The sequence below is a fragment of the Galleria mellonella genome, unplaced genomic scaffold, assembly GCF_026898425.1.
Source record: "Galleria mellonella isolate WM207_F2 unplaced genomic scaffold, CSIRO_AGI_GalMel_v1 utg63, whole genome shotgun sequence".
Classification (NCBI taxonomy): Eukaryota; Metazoa; Arthropoda; class Insecta; order Lepidoptera; family Pyralidae; genus Galleria; species Galleria mellonella.
Genome location: NW_026442130.1, coordinates 12,622,639 through 12,645,435, shown reverse-complemented (window position 1 = coordinate 12,645,435; position 22,797 = coordinate 12,622,639). Strand labels below are relative to the sequence as shown.

The window sequence follows — 22,797 nt, the reverse complement described above, 5'->3', positions numbered from 1 at the left end:
CCATGTCTCTACTGATACAAAATGTAAAAACTATTCGTAATATTACAATTTACTTTTAACATTTTTGCAAATAATCTATAAAGTTAGTGTACAAGTAAATTATGCGAGCCTACGGTTTATTTATAAAAATGTTAATTAAATAACCAACATAACAACTTACTGAATCGTTCAATGTTGAATTCGACGATATTTTAAACACTTCTGTACTGTCCGTCACTGGGATTCCATTTGTAACGCAGTCTAGAGCACCCATCATTTAACAAAACGGTGTAAACCGTAATATAAAACACCTGTATTTAACATAAACAATCGATTTTTCACGAGTAGAGTGGCTGTACGTAAAGGCGCCAAACAACTGGCTGCGTATGCGCAGAGAACGGCATTAAATGTTGTTATCGTCATAGATTACTAGATGTGTCAGAAGATCTTGTGAGATTATGTGATGATAATGCACTACTCTAAGTACAGTGTGTGAGTCATACTAAAAAGTCATGTAAAATATCCGAAAACGTCGAACCCATGCATTAGATTCTGACGGTTTTACCACAAAAAAAAAACAGCAGCACTCCGGGAGTGTCCCAGAAGTGAAAATTTGAACAAATACGTGTGTATTTTTTTAATTACCAGAGGTCGTTTGTGTATTTTTTTAATTGCCAGAGGTCGTTCAGCGACGCGAGTTCAATGGAATTTTCCCATCTCAAAAAATACAATCATGCATGTGTATCTATGTACGTACATACACAATATATGTAAATACTTATATACAGAGGTGTCGGTTACGGTGACGTTAACAGTGTTGCAAGTTCAATGGTTTCCCATCTCAAAAAAATGTCCAACGCGCCTAAAGAAGTTTACACTTCAAAAATATTTAATACAATGTTTTTCTAATCTCTGTCTAACTACTTAAACATTGTTTAGTCACTGTAACAATGTTTATATTTGATATTTATATTTTCCTATCGATTTGTAAAACAGTATTACTGTCAAAAACATAAAATTTAAACAAGGTTTTTAGTTGTACTATAAATTTTTAAGTTTTTTGTATATATTTGCATGGTAATTAAATAAACAAATAATAATATTATATTTGTAATTTTATATACCAAAATATATAGATTATTATAATAAAATTAATTACTTTAAACATTTTCTAGTTTTTGAATATCACAGAACTTATTTAGACAAATATTAAACAGGTGTTTGTAATAAAACGTTTAAACAAGTGTTAAGCACCTATCTAGCAAGTTTCACTTTTTTGTCATAAATAAAACAGTATTTCACACCGTAATCACTCATTGTAACCATCTCTTTCGCTCTTAGTATAATTAAACAGGTCCACTGTACTTTGTGAGAAAAAAACATTTCAACGATAAAACTGCCTATTGTTTTCTCGGTGTGATCTTTTCTAGCATATTTTATGTTTCTATTAAATTACTATTGTAATCTTTCGGTGATAACATAGAGAGAACAATAAAGAATATCTATCAATACAGAAAAATGGAATTTGTATTATAAAATTTTGAAAATAACAAACTAAAAAAACTTCTTAGTAAAACGATATCATAATAAATGCAAAGAAATAAAAAATTGCTATTGAAAATTCCTTAAAAATAAAGTCACATCTAGCAAGAGTGATTGATCCGAGACGCTCATTTAAATATACAAATCTCGTATGAATCACACGTGGCGCTGGCCATTACGTTGTGTGGATTGAACCATGCCAGCCATGACACACTGGCTTGTCAATTGTGGGTCATGCTTAGAAGAAATGTTGTCTATTGTAAAGTTGTATATGTCTATATATCTTGCACTATGTATTTATTTTAGTCGCTTGTAGAGTAATTAATTTTATTTACCTAAGTTTTTATTTATTTATATACTTTTGTATAAACACATAGATTATTAATGGATGATAATGAAATGGTAACCAGTATGGTAACAAACAAACTGGTAGCCCATCTGATGGTAAGTGGTAACAATCGCATATAACAAAGGTGGTCAACCGGTATATCACGACTATTTTGCTAATCTAGCGGAAAATTCTCAGACGCAACGCTCGCACTAATATTAATAAGCAGTTACTAAAAATAATTTACAGTTTTTTTTTTTACAACACAGAGGGCAAACAAGCATGCGGCTCACCCGATAGTAAGCGATTGCCGCCACCCATGATCGGGTGATCATTACATCACAGCACCAAAGGCATTGCAAATATTCTGCCGGCCTTTTAAAAAGGCATACGCTCTCTTCTTGAAGGTTATGATGTCATATCGGTTCGGAAATACTGCTGCTGGAAGTTAATTCCAAAGAGTGGTTGTGCGTGGAAGAAAGTGCCTTGAAAAACGCATGGTTGGGATGAAAGTTTAATTTTTTCCCTTCTTAATAAAATAAAAAATACTACAATACTACATAATTGTATACTGAACTATGTTGTTTCATTTGAGATTTCAAGAAGTATGTAATTGGTAGATCGCACAGGATTTCGTTAGTAAACAGTAAGTCTTGGGTCTGGTCAAGTCGACCACATGGCCTATAGACAAGAATAGCAACAAGAAAAATTTTTTTTGATGGGTGAAAATGGTATGGTAGCCCCGCCTGCGCTAACGGGATACGCCCTCGGAGCACCAGTGAAGGGTGATAGATGAGAATGAAAACAGGCCAGTTAGCCTATCATGATGAATTTATCAGGAATTAACCATGATAGTTTTCAGGGAGAAACGCGAGGAGGTCGACCTGGTTGGGTATATTGCTAGCAATGGGATTCTCAGTCTCCATTACTAACAATCCCTTTCCCCCCAAGAAATGTATTAAATTGAGTGCAATTACGGTATCTACTTTGATCTGTCATCTAAATAAGTATCTGCTTTGAGAACCTACTTATGTATTTGATAACAAACACCTATAGCACTTATCAGCGTATCTGTGTAATAAATTTAATATTCAACACGAGATGCCAGGTAGCGTCTACTTGATGATTCATACTTGAAGGACTTAATATTTACAACGTATATGTACATATTTACTTTCTTATTGATGATTCACAATGTATGGTATTTGTATGATGATGAAGTACGTGATCGACCAACGGGCGCCAGATCCTGAGAACGTTAGGATCTCTTTCGAAGGTCTACGAAAATACATCTGAGGGCCTACAATGAAATGTTTTCCGAAATTTCGGAGCCAAACGAAAAAGAAATTTGATGTTAAAATTACATAATACATGCCGTTTGAGAATATTAAAAATGTTAAAATATTGTACCTTTTGACTTTTATGATAGGATGTATGACGAACTTATTGTTCCGATTTTGGTATAAACAAAAACACAAAATAAAATCCGAAATATCGGAATTTCATTTCATGGTAGACCCGCTGGTCTTCTATGTTCCTAGTATAAATTGTGCATAGATTTACATCACATTCACGGTTACTTGATAAGTTTGTATGTAAAAGTAAGAACAACCTTGTTCTTAGATTTAAAACGTCATTGCGCCTCTAGCGGATAGTTGAGGAAACTGTTCAACACGCTAGGCATAGATTAAGGATAAGACCCGATTGTAACTACTGGGATTTTCATAGACATAGTATAACATACTCATGGGGTTTTTTTGTTTTTTTAATGGATGATAATGGTAACCCCACCCGCGCTATTGGTATACCCCAGCGGAGCACCAGTGAAGATTGATAGGTGAGGATGAAGCAGGTTAGTTAGCCCATTGTGACGAATTCAACAAGAATTGTTCACGATAGTTTCCAGGAGGAACGACGTGGAGGTCGACCTAATAGGGCATATTGCTAGCAATGAGGCTGTCAAACTCCATTCCTAACAAACCCTTTCCCCGCGGATAGTTGCGGAAACTGTTTTCAACACTCTAGGCATAGACTAAGAACAATACCCGTGGTTGTAACTACTGGGTTTTTCATAGACATAGTATAACGTACTCACGGGGTTTTTAGAACAAATTTTAGATGTTTCAGATTAAACTTGCAATATAATTTCTTCCATAGACTAAGCGATAAAGGTATAATATGGGAACTATATTCATGTATATCTAAAGCATGTAATATTCATCATCTTGGGGGGAAAGGGATTGTTAGCAATGGAGTTTGACAACCCCATTGCTAGCAATATGCCCTATTAGGTCAACCTCCATTTGGTTCCCCCTGGAAACCATTGTGAACAATTCTTATTGAATTCGTCACGATGGGCTAACTGACCTGCTTCATTCTCACCTATCATCCTTCACTGATGCCTCGCCAGTGTATACCGATAGCGCGGGTGGGATTACCATTCCATTATCACCCATTAAAAAAAATATCATCATTATCATCATCATATCAGCCTTTACTGTTCACTATTGAACATATTGTCTCCCCCATATAGCAGTAGTCAGTAGTTGTCACGCTTGGCAGACGGATTGGCAGCCATATTTAGCCTTTGGTGAACCATCCCTTGACTATAAAGTTCCCTTAGTCGCCTCTTACGACACCCACGAGACAAAAAAAATAGTGGTTCATTCTATGCCGGATCCACACGGCAAAGTAATATCAAAGTGAAGAAACTATGGCTTGTTACGGTCAATCTGAATTGACCGTCAAGATTCAAAAATTGGGAAATTCTGTACCGCATTCACTGGAAGAACTATTTTTGAAGTCTTTGTACATATTTATTTTAAACAATATAAAGTATAAAAGTGGCAAGTGTAACAAACAGGTGTAATCACAAATTAGAGAAACTACAGAATTCATATAGGTGTGAATTCTGTCAAAAAGTGTTAATATGGTGTCTAGATTTCGTATTTCGTCAACATTTCGAACTTTAAAGGTATATTTAAAAAAAGCATGAATAAAAAAGTTTGCCTGTTTTTGTCGAATTATTTGCATGGACACATTTTCTACATAATGTATTTAGCGTTTAGCATGAGATATAAGCTAAAATTTTGTAGCGGAAGGGAATAGAATAAACACAATATAAAAGTACGATAAAATTTAGTACAAGAGCAAATACAGAATTGATGAAACTAGATATGATATTAAAGGAAACTCTAATCAAAATTCTAAATTGTCAGTTGGTTGATGATGCTTGGAATCAAGCCACATTACCAGTGCGTCATGGAGGATTAGGCGTAAGAAAAGTTTCATCTGTTGCTCTTCCGGCATTTTTGGCGTCAGTCCATGCTTCAAACCCTCTTTGCGGAAAAATCATTAACCCTAGTTCGGGTTCCGTAGAGATTTGGGGAGTGGGCGAGGCTGTGAATGCTTGGCAGTTGCAATGTCCTTCATCTGATATGCCTAATATATGTCACTCACAAAGGCAGTGGGATGAACCACTCTGTATTAAAACACAGCAGAACCTTGTAACCCATTGTGAATCCGCTGAAACTCGTGCCCGTCTTCAAGCAGTAGCTGAAAGGGAATCGGGATATTGGTTGCAGGCATTCCCGTCAACTAATACTGGAACGCTTCTCGACGATTGCTCCTTTACATTATTAATAGGTTTGCGGTTGGGTGTAAAAATAGTTCAGCCCCATCGTTGTAGCTGTGGAGCCTCAGTTGAAGAGCTGGGATACCATGGTCTGTCCTGTGTGAGAAGTGCAGGTCGAATACCTCGCCATGCCATGATCAATAACATTATTCATAGGGCACTTGTGATGACACAAATACCAGCGATTTTGGAACCAAATGGCATTTTCCGTGAGGATGGGAAACGACCTGATGGCGTAACTTTGGTTCCTTGGAAAATGGGGAAATGCTTGGTGTGGGATGCGACATGTGTAGACACGTTAGCTCCAAGCCATTTATCTAAATCGTCCTCTTGTTCGGGTGCTGCGGCGGTGACAGCGGAAGCAATAAAGAGGCGTAAATACTCACATCTGGAGGGGTCTTATTGTTTTCTGCCATTTGCTGTAGAGACGATGGGCCCGTGGGGCCCAGATGCAAAGAATTTTTATCGGACGATCGCAGCGCGCCTCATCGAGGTTACTGGTGACCCAAGAGCTGGTAGCTACTTTGCCCAAAAGATAAGTTTGGCAATCCAAAGAGGTAATGCTGCCAGTATCTTGGGTACGCTGCCTCGGTGTGGTGCGTTGGGAGATAACTTTTAATTGTTATTAGTATTTAAGGAATTTTGTAAAAAAAAAAAGAATTATATTTGTATTAGATTTGAATAAAAAAAAAAAAAAAAAAAAAAATATTGTTTCTGAGGCGTGTCAACTTAATTTAAAAACCATATCTTTTTAAATTACAACCGGCCAGTAGTTTACAATTATATGAAAATTAACCAATATACAGCTCGAAGAACCGATAACAAATGAGGAAGAAAGGTTATTGAGTGGCGACCCCATACGGGCAAACACAGTGTAGGACGACCCCCCACTAGATGGACTGACGACCTGAAATGCATTGCAGGGAGTCAGTGGATATAGGTGGCTCAGGACCGTTCTTTATGACGGTCTATGGGAGAGACTTATATCCAGCAGTGGACGAATAATGGCTGAAATGATGAAGATTATTTCTATCAGATCTTTAACGAAATAAATAAATTATCTAATTGAGAAAATCCTTCTTTTTGAGTATATTAATATTGTACTTTTTTTTTAAATATTATATATATATAAAAATATAACAGAGACCGATTTTATTTGACAATATATAGGTCGATAATATGTCAATTTATTATTGCCACAGTGTCTTTCATTTTTTTATCTGAAATAAGTAGAAATATCAAAACATTATATATTTAATTACTGGATTAAAAATGAATTTGCCCGAAATAAAATCTTACGAAGATCAAGCAATTGATACAGTTGTATCGGTCATCAACAGGGCCAAGGAAAAATTGGGAATACGTCAGACGCTGAGACAACTTGCCCGTTAGTATTATTATTATATACTAGCTTTTTCCTGGGATTTCGTATGTGATTTATAAAAACACACAAATTGATTAAATTTATATACATTTCTTTAATTTAATAAATCTATAAGTGTTCAGATGATAAAAAAATGTAGCTGATTTTACATATTACTTTGAGGAATTCAACAGTGAATACCGAAAGAAATTTCTTTCTTTACTTTATATTTTATTGTATTTATACATAATCTACACAGTTTACAAATTTTATCCACATTTCTCCAAGTCAAAAGCCCATTTCAATAATTTCCCTGCGCTGCACTGTGCGCCAACTCATTTTGAAGAAGTCAGTTGACAGATCTAGTGCAGTGAAGTGAGTTGACGCAATTGTGCGGAGTAGCGCAGTGTCACTGCATGACTGCATATAAAATTGGAGGAATAGTTTGATTGCATAATATTTAATATTACTAATTAATAAATAGTTTTTACAAAATAAACTTATTATAATGCTAAACATTATTTCATTTTTGAGCTGCTGCAAATCAATATTCTGTTTCAGAAAGCCGAGATATCCTAGCGTCGCAGGCAAAACTACCTCTGTATAGTCTACGCAGCCCACTCGCAGTCACCGCCCAGAAGCTCCTAGCTGACGCCATAGAGAAGAAATGGCGGCTTACCGACACACTCATGTATACGTTGAAATATGTGGACGACTCGAAGGATGAGAGCTCCCATTTTTATTATTTCGAGGTTATTAAAAACGAAGGTAGTAAATTAAATAAGATAATCAATGAAGGATGGCAGTGATGATGAAGTCGACCCGTCGTGATGTTTTTTACGATACAATAGTAAACTACAATAGTACACACTAAGGGATACGCACGCACGCGCACGTGGGCACGCACGCACGCATAGATATACAGGCACACGCACTCGCAAACGCCCATACACATATACACGATTTCCAACACGGTACATACATACATACATACATATCTGTCACGCCTGTCTCCCATTAGGGTAGGCAGAAACAATGGAACGCCAAATGCTTCGATTCAAACAAACCTCTTTCGCTTCTTCCACATTCATCAATCTTTTCATACACGCTCGCCGGTTACGGGTACTTTTAATTTGGCCCTTCTTCAGCACGTCGCCTATTTGGTCGACATACGTCCGTCTAGGGCGGCCCCTACCGACATCTCCATTCATTCTTGCTCAATAAATTCTTTCATCCATCCTCTCCAAATGACCAAACCAAACCAACACGGTTCTTTATAAAAATCGTTTTGATTTTTATCGCGTTGTGTTTTTAACTTGCTAATGTCTAATCTTTGATGGTGTAAAAAGCTAAGATAAACCATAAGTATTATTAGTCATAAAAATATAACCTACCTACTTCAAAAGGATAATGTTCTTAATTTGGATTTTATTATTTTTTGTATGTATGTTACAGGACATCTTTTTTCATTTCTGCAACAATTTCAATGATTAAAAATAATTTGGTTATAACTAAAATTGGTATTATGTCATTTATGGAACAATATATGCCTTTTTTTACAATTTGAAATGACAAATAATACAATGGTGCATCTGATGGAAAGTGGCAATTGTCGCCTATAAATATGAACTGTATCACAAACATCACAGAACTGTGACGTCTATGATTCCTCCGAACTCTGTAATTTCACTGCCACTCTTCAAACTGACATTGACTTACAGGCACAGCTGTTTCATAGCAGACACACAAATTGGACAGAGTTACCCAATCAGGCGATTTTCTCTCATTCATACTTAATACAAGTTTCAATTTGACAGCACAATTCCCATCTAAAAAAAAGTTTGAATTTGACACAAAAATCCCCATTAACAAAATGATCCGCCATTTATTGAATTCATTTGTTACAAAAAAATGTGATAAATGAAGAACCGCTCGACCGATTTTGTGCAAACTTTACATAAACCATCTACTAAATAGTCCGAACAAAGCCTAAACATTTAGTTTGGATAGGTGAGCCCGTTCTTGAGTTAAAATTACAACGAAAAGTGGCATTAATTTATATATATATATATATTGTCTGTAGAAAGAACAATTGTAGTACTTCATACTTCAATTTATAGTTTCATCACTTGCAGGCGGTATTCAGTCAACCAACAGCCAGCTATCCCATCCCCCAAGCCACAGCATCCGTTTTCTTCAGGGTGGAAGAGAAGCACATTGAACCTGTGGAACTTAAGGGGGTGCCTATGGTAAAACATACCAACAAATACAATAATTTTACTATGCAATTTTTTTTTGATGAGTGAAAACGGTATGGTAACCCCGCCTGCGCTAACGGGATACGCTGGCGGAGCACCAGTGAAGGGTGACAGATGAAAATGAAAACAGGCCAGTTAGCCCATTATGATGAATTCATCAGGAATTAACCATGATAGTTTCCAGGGGGAACCGCGAGGAGGTCGACCTGGTTGGATATATTGCTAGCAATAGGATTCTCAGTCTCTATTACTAACAATCCCTTTCCCCCCTACTATGCAAATTAATAAATACGATTGCCCTTACTAAAAACAAACTATTTAACTGACTTTAAAAAGAAGAAGATTCACAATTCGGTTGTAATTTTTTTATGTTTGTTACTTTATAATTCCGTCAGTTTTAAACCGATTTGGGAAATTCTTTTTTTATCCGAAAGGATATACTTACAATTTGGTTCCATTAACATTTCATGAAAATCGGCTCAGTAGTTCAGATTTTAGATCAAAATAACTTGAAACTAAAATAACTCTGAAGTTTTTCATCAATTACAAAAAAAAAACAGTTTCATTGCTGACAATATATCCTATACGGTCGACCTCCATGCGGTTTTCCCTGGAAAACATTGTGACTATTTCTTGTGTAACTCGACACGATAGGCTAATTGACCTTCTTTCATCCTAACCTAATATCTCTCTCTTGTACTCCATCAGAGTAGGATTACATTCTATTCTCATCCATTAAAAAAAATTTATTTTGTAAGTTTTGTAATTATTTTCCGTTATGACCGGCAACTGTAGGGTGATTTGTGAATCATTTTGTGGTATTGTACATTATACTATTTACAATATACAACTTTTCCTAATAAATACCTCATATATGTCACGTATACCATATTACATACATTAAGTACCTAGTACCTCAATTAATACCTACACTTAGAGCTACCATCACCTAGATTGTCGACACCGAATAATCTTTTTTATTTTTATACAACTTAGAATGGCAAACAAGCTGACGGCCCACCTGATGGAAAGTGGTAACCGTCGCCTATAGACATGAGCAGTACCATGGACACAACAGAGTATACTGTTATGCCCATGATACCCCCCATGCGTTGCCATTCCTGAGGACTTGGAGTAGTTGCACAATAACAAAGTATACATGTACATTTACCAGATGACGTTCAGGATCGAAGGCCAACGTTCCGACCACGATGTCCGTTATGTTGCTCTCACTGCCGACTGGATACTGGCCGTTATCCAGATGAAGATCAAGCTATTTCGAAGAATCGAAGGTTTTCGGCTGTTTTGATTGGATTTTAATATAAATTTTTGTTGTAATACTCATGTTTGCATTCATATAAACATATTTAATTTAATTCAGAATTTTTTTTTTATACTACTTAGAATGGCAAACAAGCTGACGGCCCACCTGATGGAAAGTGGTAACCGTCGCCTATAGACATGAGTAGTACCATGGGCATAACAGAGTATTCTGTTTCGCCCATGATATCTCCCATGTGTTGCCATTTCTGAGGATTCAGGTGTTATTCTTCTGTACCCAGTAAATTCACGCCATATCCCACCCTTCAAACCGAAACACAGCCATGCAAACACAACTGCTTCACGGTTGAAACACGAATGGGACAGAGGTACCCAAGCAATCGACTTTTGTACAAAGTCTCCCTCTGGTAATCAGAAAATTCCGATGTGTTTAAAAAAAATAAACAGTTTTTTTCGAATCATCTCTTTTTTTAAACTCATGCCACATTAGTAATGTCACAATTTATTTTGTTACTCAAAAAAATACATTGACTTATTTAGCTCGATTAATAAATAGGACTGATTCATAAAGGAAACTCAATTTTGAGAATTACAGCGTAGTTTCTCAATAAAAAAAAATAAAGATTTTTTTTATTAATATTGCAAATTTTTGTATTTGTCAGATGATGTTATGATGGTTGAAACGATGGCGAGTTTTCCCTAATATTCACCGTAGTTATCAACATCGTCCTAAGGATCGGAATCTGTAATTAGGGTTTGGGAAAGCGGGGCAACTTTGCGTCCCCAGGTTTTTAGGGACACTGGGACGAGAAACCGAAAAAAGAGAAGATCCCGCTCAAAATGGGACGTCACGTTTTTTTTACCAAATGGTGTGTTTACAATCAGATGGGCTGTGTGCTTGTTTATACCACACAAACTATCTGATAGTAAACGGTCACTGTAGCCTATGGACGTTTGCAGCACTAGGCGTGTCACGTGCACGTTGCCAACCTTGAAGAAACTTTAACATACACTTTTTGAAGAACTTCATACTGTAGTCTCTAGAAAAAACCTAGATAGGGAACTCATTCCACAGCCCGAGTGTTCGCGGGAGAAAACTCCTTTAAGAACGCACTGTACGTGACCATTTAGATTGAAGCATGATTTTTTTTAGTCTCCCGTAGAAGTGCAGCTTATTCCCAGATATTAATTTCCAGGTTTTTTAGCTAATTTAATTTCCTTCTAAGTTTTCCTCACTCTTTACTACCACGTTTTCTTCATTCCTCATTTTTCATTCCACTTTTTCCCATTTGTCGTAACGATCTTCTTGGTTTATTTAAAATTTCCGTAAATTTTTGTCCTCGGTTTGAATCAGTTTTGGTTTGTCGAAGAACCACAGTCCCTCGGCATAGTGTTATTTTTATTGTACGGTACCGTCCACATCCTCGCATATGAATCAGAGATTGAAGCATGTTAGGATGAATTCCCTGTAGGGCGCTGCGATGATAAAAATAACATAAATGGACTGAAAACGTTACCTTTCTATACAGTTTTCAAATGATAATGGTATGTAGTAACAAGCACAGATAATATATGATAATATATATCAGTATTAATACAAATGATCGAGAGATAGGCAGCAACATCTCTCTTAAAACATCACCAAATGCCTAACTACAGTTGCCAATCCGCCTGCCTAGCGTGGCAACTACTAGTAAAACTCACCTTTTGGGTAAGGTCTAGGTTGAGCAATAGGCAATTAACGAATGATATAATAATATAATCGATATAATGAATAGGTAAAAAAAAAATTTATAAATGATTCAACATATTATGAAAAATAGTTTTTAATAGGAAAACCTATTAATAAAACTTTATCAAACATTTTAATAATGAAATTCTTATCTCACTATTTAAAATGCTTAAATTAAATGATAATGGTATGTAGCAAACCTGCAATGCCGTAGGTGTTGTGGGTGACCATGGGCGGCGGTAGTCACTTACCATCAGGTGAGCCGCATGCTCGTTTGCCCCCTGTGTTGTAAAAAAAAAAAAAAAAAAGGAAAATCATTTTGACGCTCGATGATTCAATACTATCAGTTCAAGGAAGTATAAATATTATTTTGAAAGAATTTTATTAGATAGGAAACCACTAAGCTAATTGAGCGGTTAAAATATTTTACATGTTCATACAAACTTTATCGCGTTCGTTGTTATTCTTTTAGGGAATAAATTATTTTTAAATCTGTTTTTATATCAATTTGTGATTAAGTTAGTACAAAACAATGTTTGGCACGCACAGACTTGGTGAAGGGAACCACTGTATTACAATAGTAATAATATTTTTAAAACCAGCTTTAACCTACGACTTCGTTCGCGTGACCATGATATTTCAACTAATTCGCTTAAAAGGGTATATCCTTTTTAATCCCTTTTTTTTTTCAATTATCAATAGGGTTTGGCAGCCCTATTGCTCGCGTCAGTCGCTCATAACTAAGGTCCACGAATTGACTCCGAAACTAGTCAAGCTTTTTGCGATCTAATTACACGTAAATTAAACCGATAGTTATTTCAGTAAAATATAATGTCTGACTGCCAACACTCGAAAATTTACCGCCGTCACTACTACCAGAAGTTCCACAACCTTCTTACCTTTCCTTTTCCGTTTTTTTTTATGGGTGAAAATGGTATGGTAACCCCGCCTGCACTAACGGGATACGTTGGCAGAGCACCAGTGAAGGGTGATAGATGAGAATGAAAACAGGCCAGTTAGCCCATCATGATGAATTCATCAGGAATTATATGATAGTTTCCAGGGGGAACCGCGAGGAAGTCGACCTGGTTGGGTATATTGCTAGCAATGGGATTCTTAGTCTCCATTACTAACAACCCCTTTCCTCTATAATCTTCCATGTTAGCCATCAATATTTCGCTGCCATTTTGTAGCATAACTTTGGAAATGAAACATGTGTTGCATAACATGAGCAAATAAAATAGCAGTCGAAGATTAATAACTAATACGAAAGGTAGTGGAATTTCTGGTAGTATTCATGGCGGCCAATCTTCTAGTGTTGGCAGTCAGACATATACTAATGGTAGTGGAATTAAGCAAAATAATTTGAATCAAATAACCAATTGGACTTCCGCAAGATAACGCCTAGGTCAGTAAAATTTCAGATTAGGTACTATTAATTGATAAGTACCACGTAATCGCGCAATTACCTGATCCTCAAATTGTGATACCGTGTGATACTAACCAGTAACTAGGCAAAGAACATCCGAGGACACAACCCAGTACACCGATACCAGAGTCATTTTCCTAAATTAGCCCGACTATGAACCGATTGCAAAGCAATTGTCAACGGCCGTTACATTTATAATCTGAGCAACTCATGATTCATTGGACTATTTGTGTCTTGGTCCTTGCCAGTTCGGCGTCGTTGGAACTTTCACTAATGCATAATACCTCATTTGTAATGCAAATAAGCTGTGATTCTGCGCGGTCAGGTTTTTCTACATTGCGTGATCATGCATGTATCTACGTTTTGAGATGCAAAATGCATCGACTTGAAAATTTAAAGTAAAAATCTTGTGTATCTTGACGATCTTATTTGTTTGTTTTTAAATGACTTCCAAAAAATTATAAATCTTTATTGATATATTGGTACTTCGTGATGATGAGGTTATAAAAATCTTAATTTATAAGTGAAAGTGAGTGAGTCATTTGCTTGTTAGCATTTTTTTGGCTCAATCAATCAATTTACCAAAGGGAGACTTTGTACAAAAGTCGATTGCTTGGGTACCTCTGTCCTATTCGTGTTTCAACCGTGAAGCAGTTGTATTTGCATGGCTATGTTTCGGTTTGAAGGGTGGGATATGGCGTGAATTTACTGGGTCCAGAGGAATAACATTTGAGTCCTCAGGAATGGCAACGCATGGGGGGTATCATGGGCGAAACAGTATACTCTGTTATGTCCATGGCACTACTCATGTCTATAGGCGACGGTTACCACTTTCCATCAGGTGGGCCGTCAGCTTGTTTGCCATTCTAAGTTGTATAAAAAAATCAATAGAAATAAAATTTTGTAAAATAAAATTTTGTATACACGTAGTATATACGATGGAGAAAGATATATAAGTAGGTTACTTTTTTATGCCAACTATTCAACATTATCCTGATCGTGTAGATGAAGTCATAGTTAAAAACAATCATTTACAATTTTAAGTAAGTGTTAAAGTAGAAAACTATTACATACCTATAAGATAAACAAAAATACAATAAAAACCATGCATTGTTCGAATGCAGTTCATTTGATAATGGAACTAGCAAAATCTCATGGTTGAGAACCACTTTTTTTATATTGCGGATAACTTACCTGTCTCCGAGCTGACTCATAACAAGTATTTACCAAGAGGTTCGACATGGAATAATGACCTTACTCATTTACCGGCGCAAAACCATCGCGCGCGCACGCTCCGTGCTGCGTAAACGAATGATTTCATTACAGTACAATCGATTGAGGATTTATTTTTAATTAAAAAGTGTGTGCTGTGATATAATTGACAATGGTGCGTACTTATAAAGTGGTGAAGTGCTTTAGAATGCCCAAAAGGGGTGCCAAAGTGGTTCCAGCACAGTCCACCGATGGAGTGTTTACTATAGACATGTCATCTACATCAACTATCGATATAGCCGTGAGTTAATTAAGCATTTTATTAATTAAGAAAGAGTCAATCTTGAATCGATATTTGTTGATATTTCTTCAGTATAATGCTTGTCAATTTATAAATTAATTTAAGTCAAATTTCATCGCATATTTCGTGGATTTTTTCGGGCAATATGTTATTACGGTCGTGTCGTAAAGTTCGTAAACAAATTAGAATGTTTGTTTGATTTTCAGTTTAGTATGAAAGAATTATACGACGTTTCTGACATTAAACTCACATATAAGTTTAATAACCAGCTACATACTTACTAAAGCAAATCTAGTTAGTGCTGGTCTAAGAACAATTTCGAAATTTTTGGTGCTGATGATCAATCTAGCTATCTGTAATTGTAGACATACTAATTGTATCTACAATGGAGTATGCCATTGGATTATAATCATTTAAAAACAAGGAAATCTTTGATAATCATTTATTGATGCATGCTCTATTGATGTTTCTGATATCTCTCTACTCTGTTCATTGAAGCATGGCAAGGCGCGAATGACAGCTGTCATTTTGGCGGTTTTATGGTAAATGCTTTGAACGAGATTTTTGGTATCGATTTCAATGTAATACAAATAATACTTTCATACAAATATATGATTAAATGCATGTCACGTTTTAGTTATTTTTATTCTATGGGTTCAGTAACCTGACACTCGCATCGAGCTAAATGCTCTGTGTTTAACAATGTCAAAGACTTTATAATAAAGAAGAATATTAATACATTTGTGTTTTTTGTTTATATGTCATGAATATTGACAATTCTTCTTACAATTAACATGGTTTATATATAATGTAAGGGTTTCTAGTATGGTTAATTGCTTGTTATGTCGTCACAATTGAAGGAGGTGTTGTTTTTCATAACATTAAGACTCGATAACTTGACTTATATAGAAATTCATGATTGAGCAAACTAAAAAAAATAGCATAAACTTTTTAACTGTTCATTATCAAACATAGGCCTCCCCTAAAAGGGGCGTTTTGCCAGTAGTTGTCACAATTGGCAGGAAGGTTGGCAACCGCAGTTTAACTTTAATGATGTTTAAAGTGTGACGCTGCTGCCGATTCCTCGACCATTAAATTCACTTAGTCGTCGACATCCACGGGAAAGGAAGGTGTGGCTCATTTTATTCTGGAACACGAGACCCTGAATAAAACTAAGATTAAATATAAGCTGAAAAAGAAGATTTTAATAAAGTAACAAACAAGCTTATGTTCCGCCTGATGGGAAATAGTTATTGTAGCCTATGGAACATATCAGAGGTAGAGAAGGAACTTCTTTAGCCTTTTTTTTAAGAACTCCATGCTGCAGTCTCTTAAAAAAATAGGGTATTATCCGATAAATATGTTTTTTTTTCTAATGAAGACAGCAATTATTTTGTATAACTATTCATTATGTAACTTCATCAGTTAGTTTACAAATGAAGTACTATTTATTTCTTTTGTATGCAATAATGTATTTTGAATTCTTATCAAAACATGAAGTATGTAAATCAAAATAAACTATTATTAGGCTAAAGGTACAGATTAAGCAGTTTTTGATCGAGTCGCAGTGGGTTTATTTTAGATAGATAGATACTCTTTATTGTTTTCTTCAAAAGATTACAACAGTAAACCTATTATAAATATAAACAATTACAAGAAATAATCACAATGAGAAAACAATGGGCGGCCTTATCGCTAAAAGCGATTTCTTCCAGCCAACTTTTGGATGGTGTTATTTATTATTATTATTTTATCCTTTTTTCTTAGCATTAGCTAGTATACGCTACTATGCTAGCGTATACTACTTTCAAGCCACAATCAAATAACTGTAGCGTGTGCGTGCGTGCGTGCGTGCGTACGCGCGTGCGTGCGTGCGTGTGTATGTATTTTACACGTATTTGTAACACGTATATATTATTGTATATACGTGTTGCTCATAAATTAATATACATGTATTAATGAAAATGACCATTTTCAATTATTTAAAAACAATAACATATTTTGTCTGTACTCAGATATAAATAAAAGTATTCGTTAATATAAGCGTCATTACATTATATTACATATTATTTACTATTTATATTGTTTTTTTTTTAATATACTCGTATTCGTAAGAGTTTTGATTGTTTTTATTTTTTAATTTAACTTTTTAATATAATCCAAATTAATAATTTATAATATATCTCCCACATATTTAGTGTCGGCACATATGGCACATATATATATATATATATATATATATATATATATATATATACATATATATATGAAATATGATATAATTAGTTATGTATAAACTTAAGTTTGTCTAGTTCTTGCTTGAAAATTATCATAATATTGTACACTTTGGGTTTACTAGAAGGAGAAATACTTTAGAGTTAAGCTCGCCTTTGTACATATGCTTGCCTCTGTCATATTTGTTATGTTTTACTAGTGTGTACAATAAAGTATAAATAAATAAATAAAATATGTAATGTCTGGACATTCCTTAGTACATTTTGCATTATTATTATTATTATTATACGTTATATTCATAGCAACCGTGGTGCACAAGTTTATGAATGAGTAATATGTACTCTTAACGTACGTAATATACAATGAATCATTAGAATAATGTTCACCGACCATATCTTTGTTGTCCACTTGGTAAGCAACCACCGTATCACCGGTTGCTATAATCTGCTTTATAGAACAGAAAAAAAAAGTTGTTTTATCTATGTTGGTTATGGTCACTCGATGGCCTAGATTTTGAAATATTTAAAATGGCAATGTAAAAAAATATATAACAACTTGTGTATGTTGGAGTAAGATAGACATATAGGACACTCACCTACATAATATGAGCTCGAAGCTGATTTTTTTTTTAATATAGGAGACAAACGATGATGCGCCTTAAGTGATGCCACATTCCGGGGGGGAAAGGGATTGTTAGTAATGAGATCTAACTGACCCATTCCCACCAATACACCCTATCAGGTTGATCTCCACATGGTTCCCCCTGGAAACCATCGTGGTTCATTCTAGTGGAATTCGTCACGATGGGCTAACTGACCTGCTTTGATCGTCACCTATAATCCCTCACTGGTGCCCTACTAGTGTATATCGATAGTACAGGCGTGATTCCATTATCACCCATTAAAAAAAGACTCCTCATTCCGAGAATCTAAAATTATACTTTAATTTTAAAAACAAGAGGTTATGTGTAACATTTTTTGCACCAATGGCAGTAGGATTATTGATTTTTCTTACATTTGTACAGAACCCTGAACAAAAAACATAAGGGTATTGGAGATATGTATAACTACGTAATACCTGTTCCAACCATCAATACAAACCGGTAGTGTCAAGGTCCTTTCAACGGTCGCTACCTGCATAAAGATGTATAACATTTTTCTTAGAGCTAAAGCTCGTAAACGATCAAGTAATAAATTTTATCTCTAGCAATATTTAGAAATGAAAAAAAAAACTAAAGGGAGACGTGTAACAAAGTATAATATCTTCCCACGAGTAAAGTTTTTATTGATAAAAAATATTACAATAGTTTTTTTTTCTTATGGGCTTTTACCTTCTTTTGGTATATCTAGGGAGACTTTGTACAAAAGTCGATTGCTTGGATACCTCTGTCCCATTCGTGTTTCAACCGTGAAGCAGTTGTGTTTGCATGGCTGTGTTTCGGTTTGAAGGGTGGGATATGGCGTGAATTTACAGGGTACAGAGGAATAACACCTGAGTCCTCAGGAATGGCAACGCATGGGGGGTATCATGGGCGAAACAGTATACTCTGTTATGTCCATGGTACTGCTCATGTCTATAGGCGACGGTTACCACTTTCCATCAGGTGGGCCGTCAGCTAGTTTGCCATGCTAAGGTGTATAAAAAAAAAACAGTCCTATCACACGTTGTACTGATTTCTCAGATGAGATTTTATTTACTATGCCTATTCACGAAAAAAGAGAAATTAATTGGCATCAATAATTTACAGATTAAAAAGTAACTAGCTAAGAAATAAGCATGCAACAACGTCTGCCTATTATAAATAAATCCCGCTGTCCACCATTTGTAACAAATACAATACATTAAAACGATAAAATTATACGGCAAAATAAAAATGTCCATACGACATATCATTTTTTAAGGTTCAAAGGATATTTTACATTGGTTGGTTTATATCTACCTGGCTGTTATTAGTAATTTCACAGGCTGATTGTGTTTTCTATATCAAAGGATTAAGGTTTATTTTTGAATATACACTCACCATAAAAATGTCTACAGTCTGTCAAGGCTTCGCGGGAAATTCTTAAGATTATTGTAGTGGGAATTCCTTAGCGAACGTTTCATGCTAAAGGTATTTTAAAATTATTCTACTGCTGCGTATCATATAGATTATATTCATGACCTAACTATGCTGAGGGGGGGGAAGGGTTTGTTAGTTATGCGAACTACCAGTCCCACTACTAGTAATATACCCTGTCAGGTAGACCTCCACATGTTCTCCCATGGATACCACCGTGCTGAATTCCAGGTGTATTCATCACAATGGGCTAACTGACCGACCCCTTCTTTCTCACCTATCATCCCTCACTGGTAGCCCGCCCGTGCAAACCGTTAGCGCAGACAGGGATACCATTCCAATTATCATCCACTAGGGGGGAAAGGGATTGTTAGTAATGGGGTCAAATAGCCCCATTACTAGCAATATACCCTGTCAGATTGACCTCCACGCGGTTCCTCCTGGAAACCATCGTGGCTAATTCTAATTGAATTCGTCAGGATGGGGTAACTGACCTGCTTTCATGCTCATTAATCTATACTTTAATTAATTAATATATACACATAATAATTAATATATGTGTTAATTAATTATATGCCTGTGTTAATATATATATATGTATATGTATATATATATATATATATATATATATATATATATATATATATATATATATATATATATTAACACAGGCAGAGCCGCAGGAGACAGCTAATAAATAATTAAATACTGGCTGACCACAAAGCCATTGGCACCAAGAGACCACTTAAATATAAATCCGATAACGCCATAATAAGAGGAAAAAAACAAGAAAATAATTTATACAATAATAATTTAGTTAATCATCAAATTCTTCAGTTAAAAATACCGTAGATACAAACAACTAGTATTTTAGATTATGTTCAAGTCAAAGCATTATAGGAGTTTTAATAAAAAGTAAAATTTTTCGCACTTGCAATATTAGAACCATAGACATAGACCGTTCAACCGTTAGAAGGTCAAATATTCAAAATTTGTTAACGGCTAAGATTACACGCACCTTTGTATTATTTAATTTATTATAAAACTTGAGGCACGGACAAGTATTTTATTTTGTCATGAACTTCTCAGCTTCAAGCGCAAACAGATTAGGTTCAATAAAATTTTTGTTTTTTATTTTTTAAGGCAGTACAACACAGTACAAAATATGTACGTGCCAAATATTATACAGTGTCGCTTCGCTGATAGAGAAACAGTTATTCTTTCTACAAGCATTTTTTTTTTTAGTATTTGGTAATATAATTTTTTTTCTAGGAAAGAAATTTTTTTAGACAGAATACTAATAATAATTTTTAGGAATGGATTAATTAATGTGCTTTATATAGTACGTCCACCAGCCTATCTCCGCTGTCGGTTCAGACTGGTGGTGCAACAGTAAGGAATGATATGTGAGGATGAAGTCAAGTCAGTTGACCCATCGTGATGAATTCTGAGGGCCTACCATGAATAAAAAATTTGCTTGTTAACCGTGTGGTCCCGGCATAGAACGGGCCACCCCTTTCATTCCCGTATGTATCGTAAAAAGCGACTAAGGGAACTTAACAATCGAGGGATCAACAGCAGCGTCCCTTTTAAAACATCTCTGAAGCCTAACTGCGGTTGCCAACCCGCTCGCTAAGCGAGCAAGTACTTGCAGAACCCCCTAGGGGAAGTCTGTGCTCAGCATTGAACAATTAATGATATAATAATAATAAAATAGATAGATAGATAGATATATCGTTTATTTGTTTGTTACTAATCACACACAACATGTACATAAGAATAGATAATACATAAAACAACATAAGATTTATAAAATTGTGTTATTATGTGTGATCTGCAGCAATACAAAAAGGTCGAAGCTCAGCGTGTAACATTGTTCAAGGGACAAAACACTGATTTTCAGCTTTAACCCATTTGAGGGTACGTGAAAATAATAATAACAGCTTGTTTGCCATTCTTGGTATCACAAAATAAAAAACTACAAACAATAAAACATATTAACTTATTATATATAACATATAAATATATTAACGCCTTACTGTACTTATACAATTGTATCGTTATGTTTGTAAATTGTCTTGTTTATTTCCTATATTGTATAATGCAAATAAAGTATACTCATTCATTCATTCATTCATTAAAGTGAGAATAATCAGAACACAGGTCAATGTTCAGTTTCCTGTCAAACGAGCAATCCGATCCCCAGACCATTGTTGTTGGTCAATCTACTTTGAATTATGTTCCTTTGTTGTCCACTACCTACCATGAACTGGTTGTTATAGGACTGTTGGCATAAACAGCGTGTTCCTACTTCTTTATGTTTTTTTTTTATTCGAATTTCAAAAACGTACAAAATAGTTATTTGATTTACTTTTTACTACGTTTCTTGCTAAGGTAATTTTTTTTTATACAACTTAGAATGGCAAACAAGCTGACGGTCCACCTGATGGAAAGTAGTAACCGTCGCCTATAGACATGAGCAGTACCATGGACATAACAGAGTATACTGTTACACCTATGATACCCCCCATGCGTTGCCATTCCTGAGGACTCAGGTGTTATTCCTCTGTACCCAGTAAATTCACGCCATATCCCACCCTTCAAACCGAAACACAGCCATGCAAACACAACTGCTTCACGGTAGAAACACGAATGAGACAGAGGTGCCCAAGCAATCGACTTTTGTACAAAGTCTCCCTTTGGTGATAGCATTTATTTGGATTGTTAAATGATTGACTAGCGATTTTTCTCGTATATTATACCCGTATGATCCCGGCATAGAATAGGCCACCCCTTCCTCTCCCGTGAGTGTCGTAAGAGGCGACTAAGAGAGGGCGAGGGATGGGCAGGAACGTACCGCTTAAAACATCTTCAAAGCCTAATTGCGGTTGCCAATCCGCCTGCCAAGCGTGGCAACTACTTGTAAGCCCCCCTAGGGAGAGGCTTATGTTCAGCGGTGAAGAGTTAAAGGCTGATATGATGATGATGATGATGATGAGACTAGCGATCCAACCGACAGCTTCACATAGGCAGATAAAATTTTCGACAACGATCCAAACGACAGCTTCACACGAGTAGATAAAGTTTTCGACAATAATCAATAGCCTATTTTACTTAGGGATAATGTAGTATTCTAATGGTGAAGGACTTTTGTGTTGTTTGTTACAAACATACAAAAATACTAATCTTTCCTCTTTATAACTTTAGTATAGATAAACTAAAAAAATACTTAATAGACTTTTTTTATACTACTTAGAATGGCAAGCAAGCTGACGGCCCACCTGATGGAAAGTGGTAATCGTCGCCTTTAGACATGAGCAGTACCATGGACATAACAGAGTATAGTGTTTCGTCCATGATACACCCCATGCGTTGCCATTCCTGAGGATTCAGGTGTTATTCCTCTGTACCCAGTAAATTCACGCCAAGACTATAAACAATTTTTAA

The 22,797-nt window shown here is 35.5% G+C and overlaps 3 protein-coding genes across 4 annotated transcripts in view; 2 read left to right on the top strand and 1 right to left on the bottom strand.

Annotated features, from left to right (window-relative positions):
- The window catches only part of LOC113521819 (putative phosphatidate phosphatase), a 38,500-nt gene extending 38,136 nt beyond the window's left edge, over nt 1-364 (bottom strand). For both annotated transcript variants that reach the window (XM_052899857.1, XM_052899860.1), the window contains exon 1: nt 161-364. In XM_052899857.1, the coding sequence (XP_052755817.1) occupies nt 161-256 (96 nt within the window). In that variant the 5' untranslated portion in view covers nt 257-364. The remainder of the gene's footprint in view (nt 1-160) is intronic.
- A 6,289-nt stretch (nt 365-6,653) lies between these two features.
- Nucleotides 6,654-10,413, top strand: LOC113522004 (uncharacterized). The gene is made up of 4 exons (XM_026907716.3): nt 6,654-6,870; nt 7,408-7,598; nt 8,982-9,095; nt 10,279-10,413. The coding sequence occupies exons 1-4, from the start codon at nt 6,756-6,758 to the stop codon at nt 10,411-10,413; spliced, it is 555 nt and encodes a 184-aa protein (XP_026763517.2). The 5' UTR covers nt 6,654-6,755.
- Nucleotides 10,414-14,812: 4,399 nt separating this feature from the next.
- The window catches only part of LOC113521732 (phospholipid phosphatase 2-like), a 105,722-nt gene continuing 97,737 nt past the window's right edge, over nt 14,813-22,797 (top strand). The window contains exon 1 of the mRNA XM_026907374.3: nt 14,813-15,059. Within this exon, the coding sequence (XP_026763175.2) occupies nt 14,931-15,059 (129 nt within the window). The 5' untranslated portion in view covers nt 14,813-14,930. The remainder of the gene's footprint in view (nt 15,060-22,797) is intronic.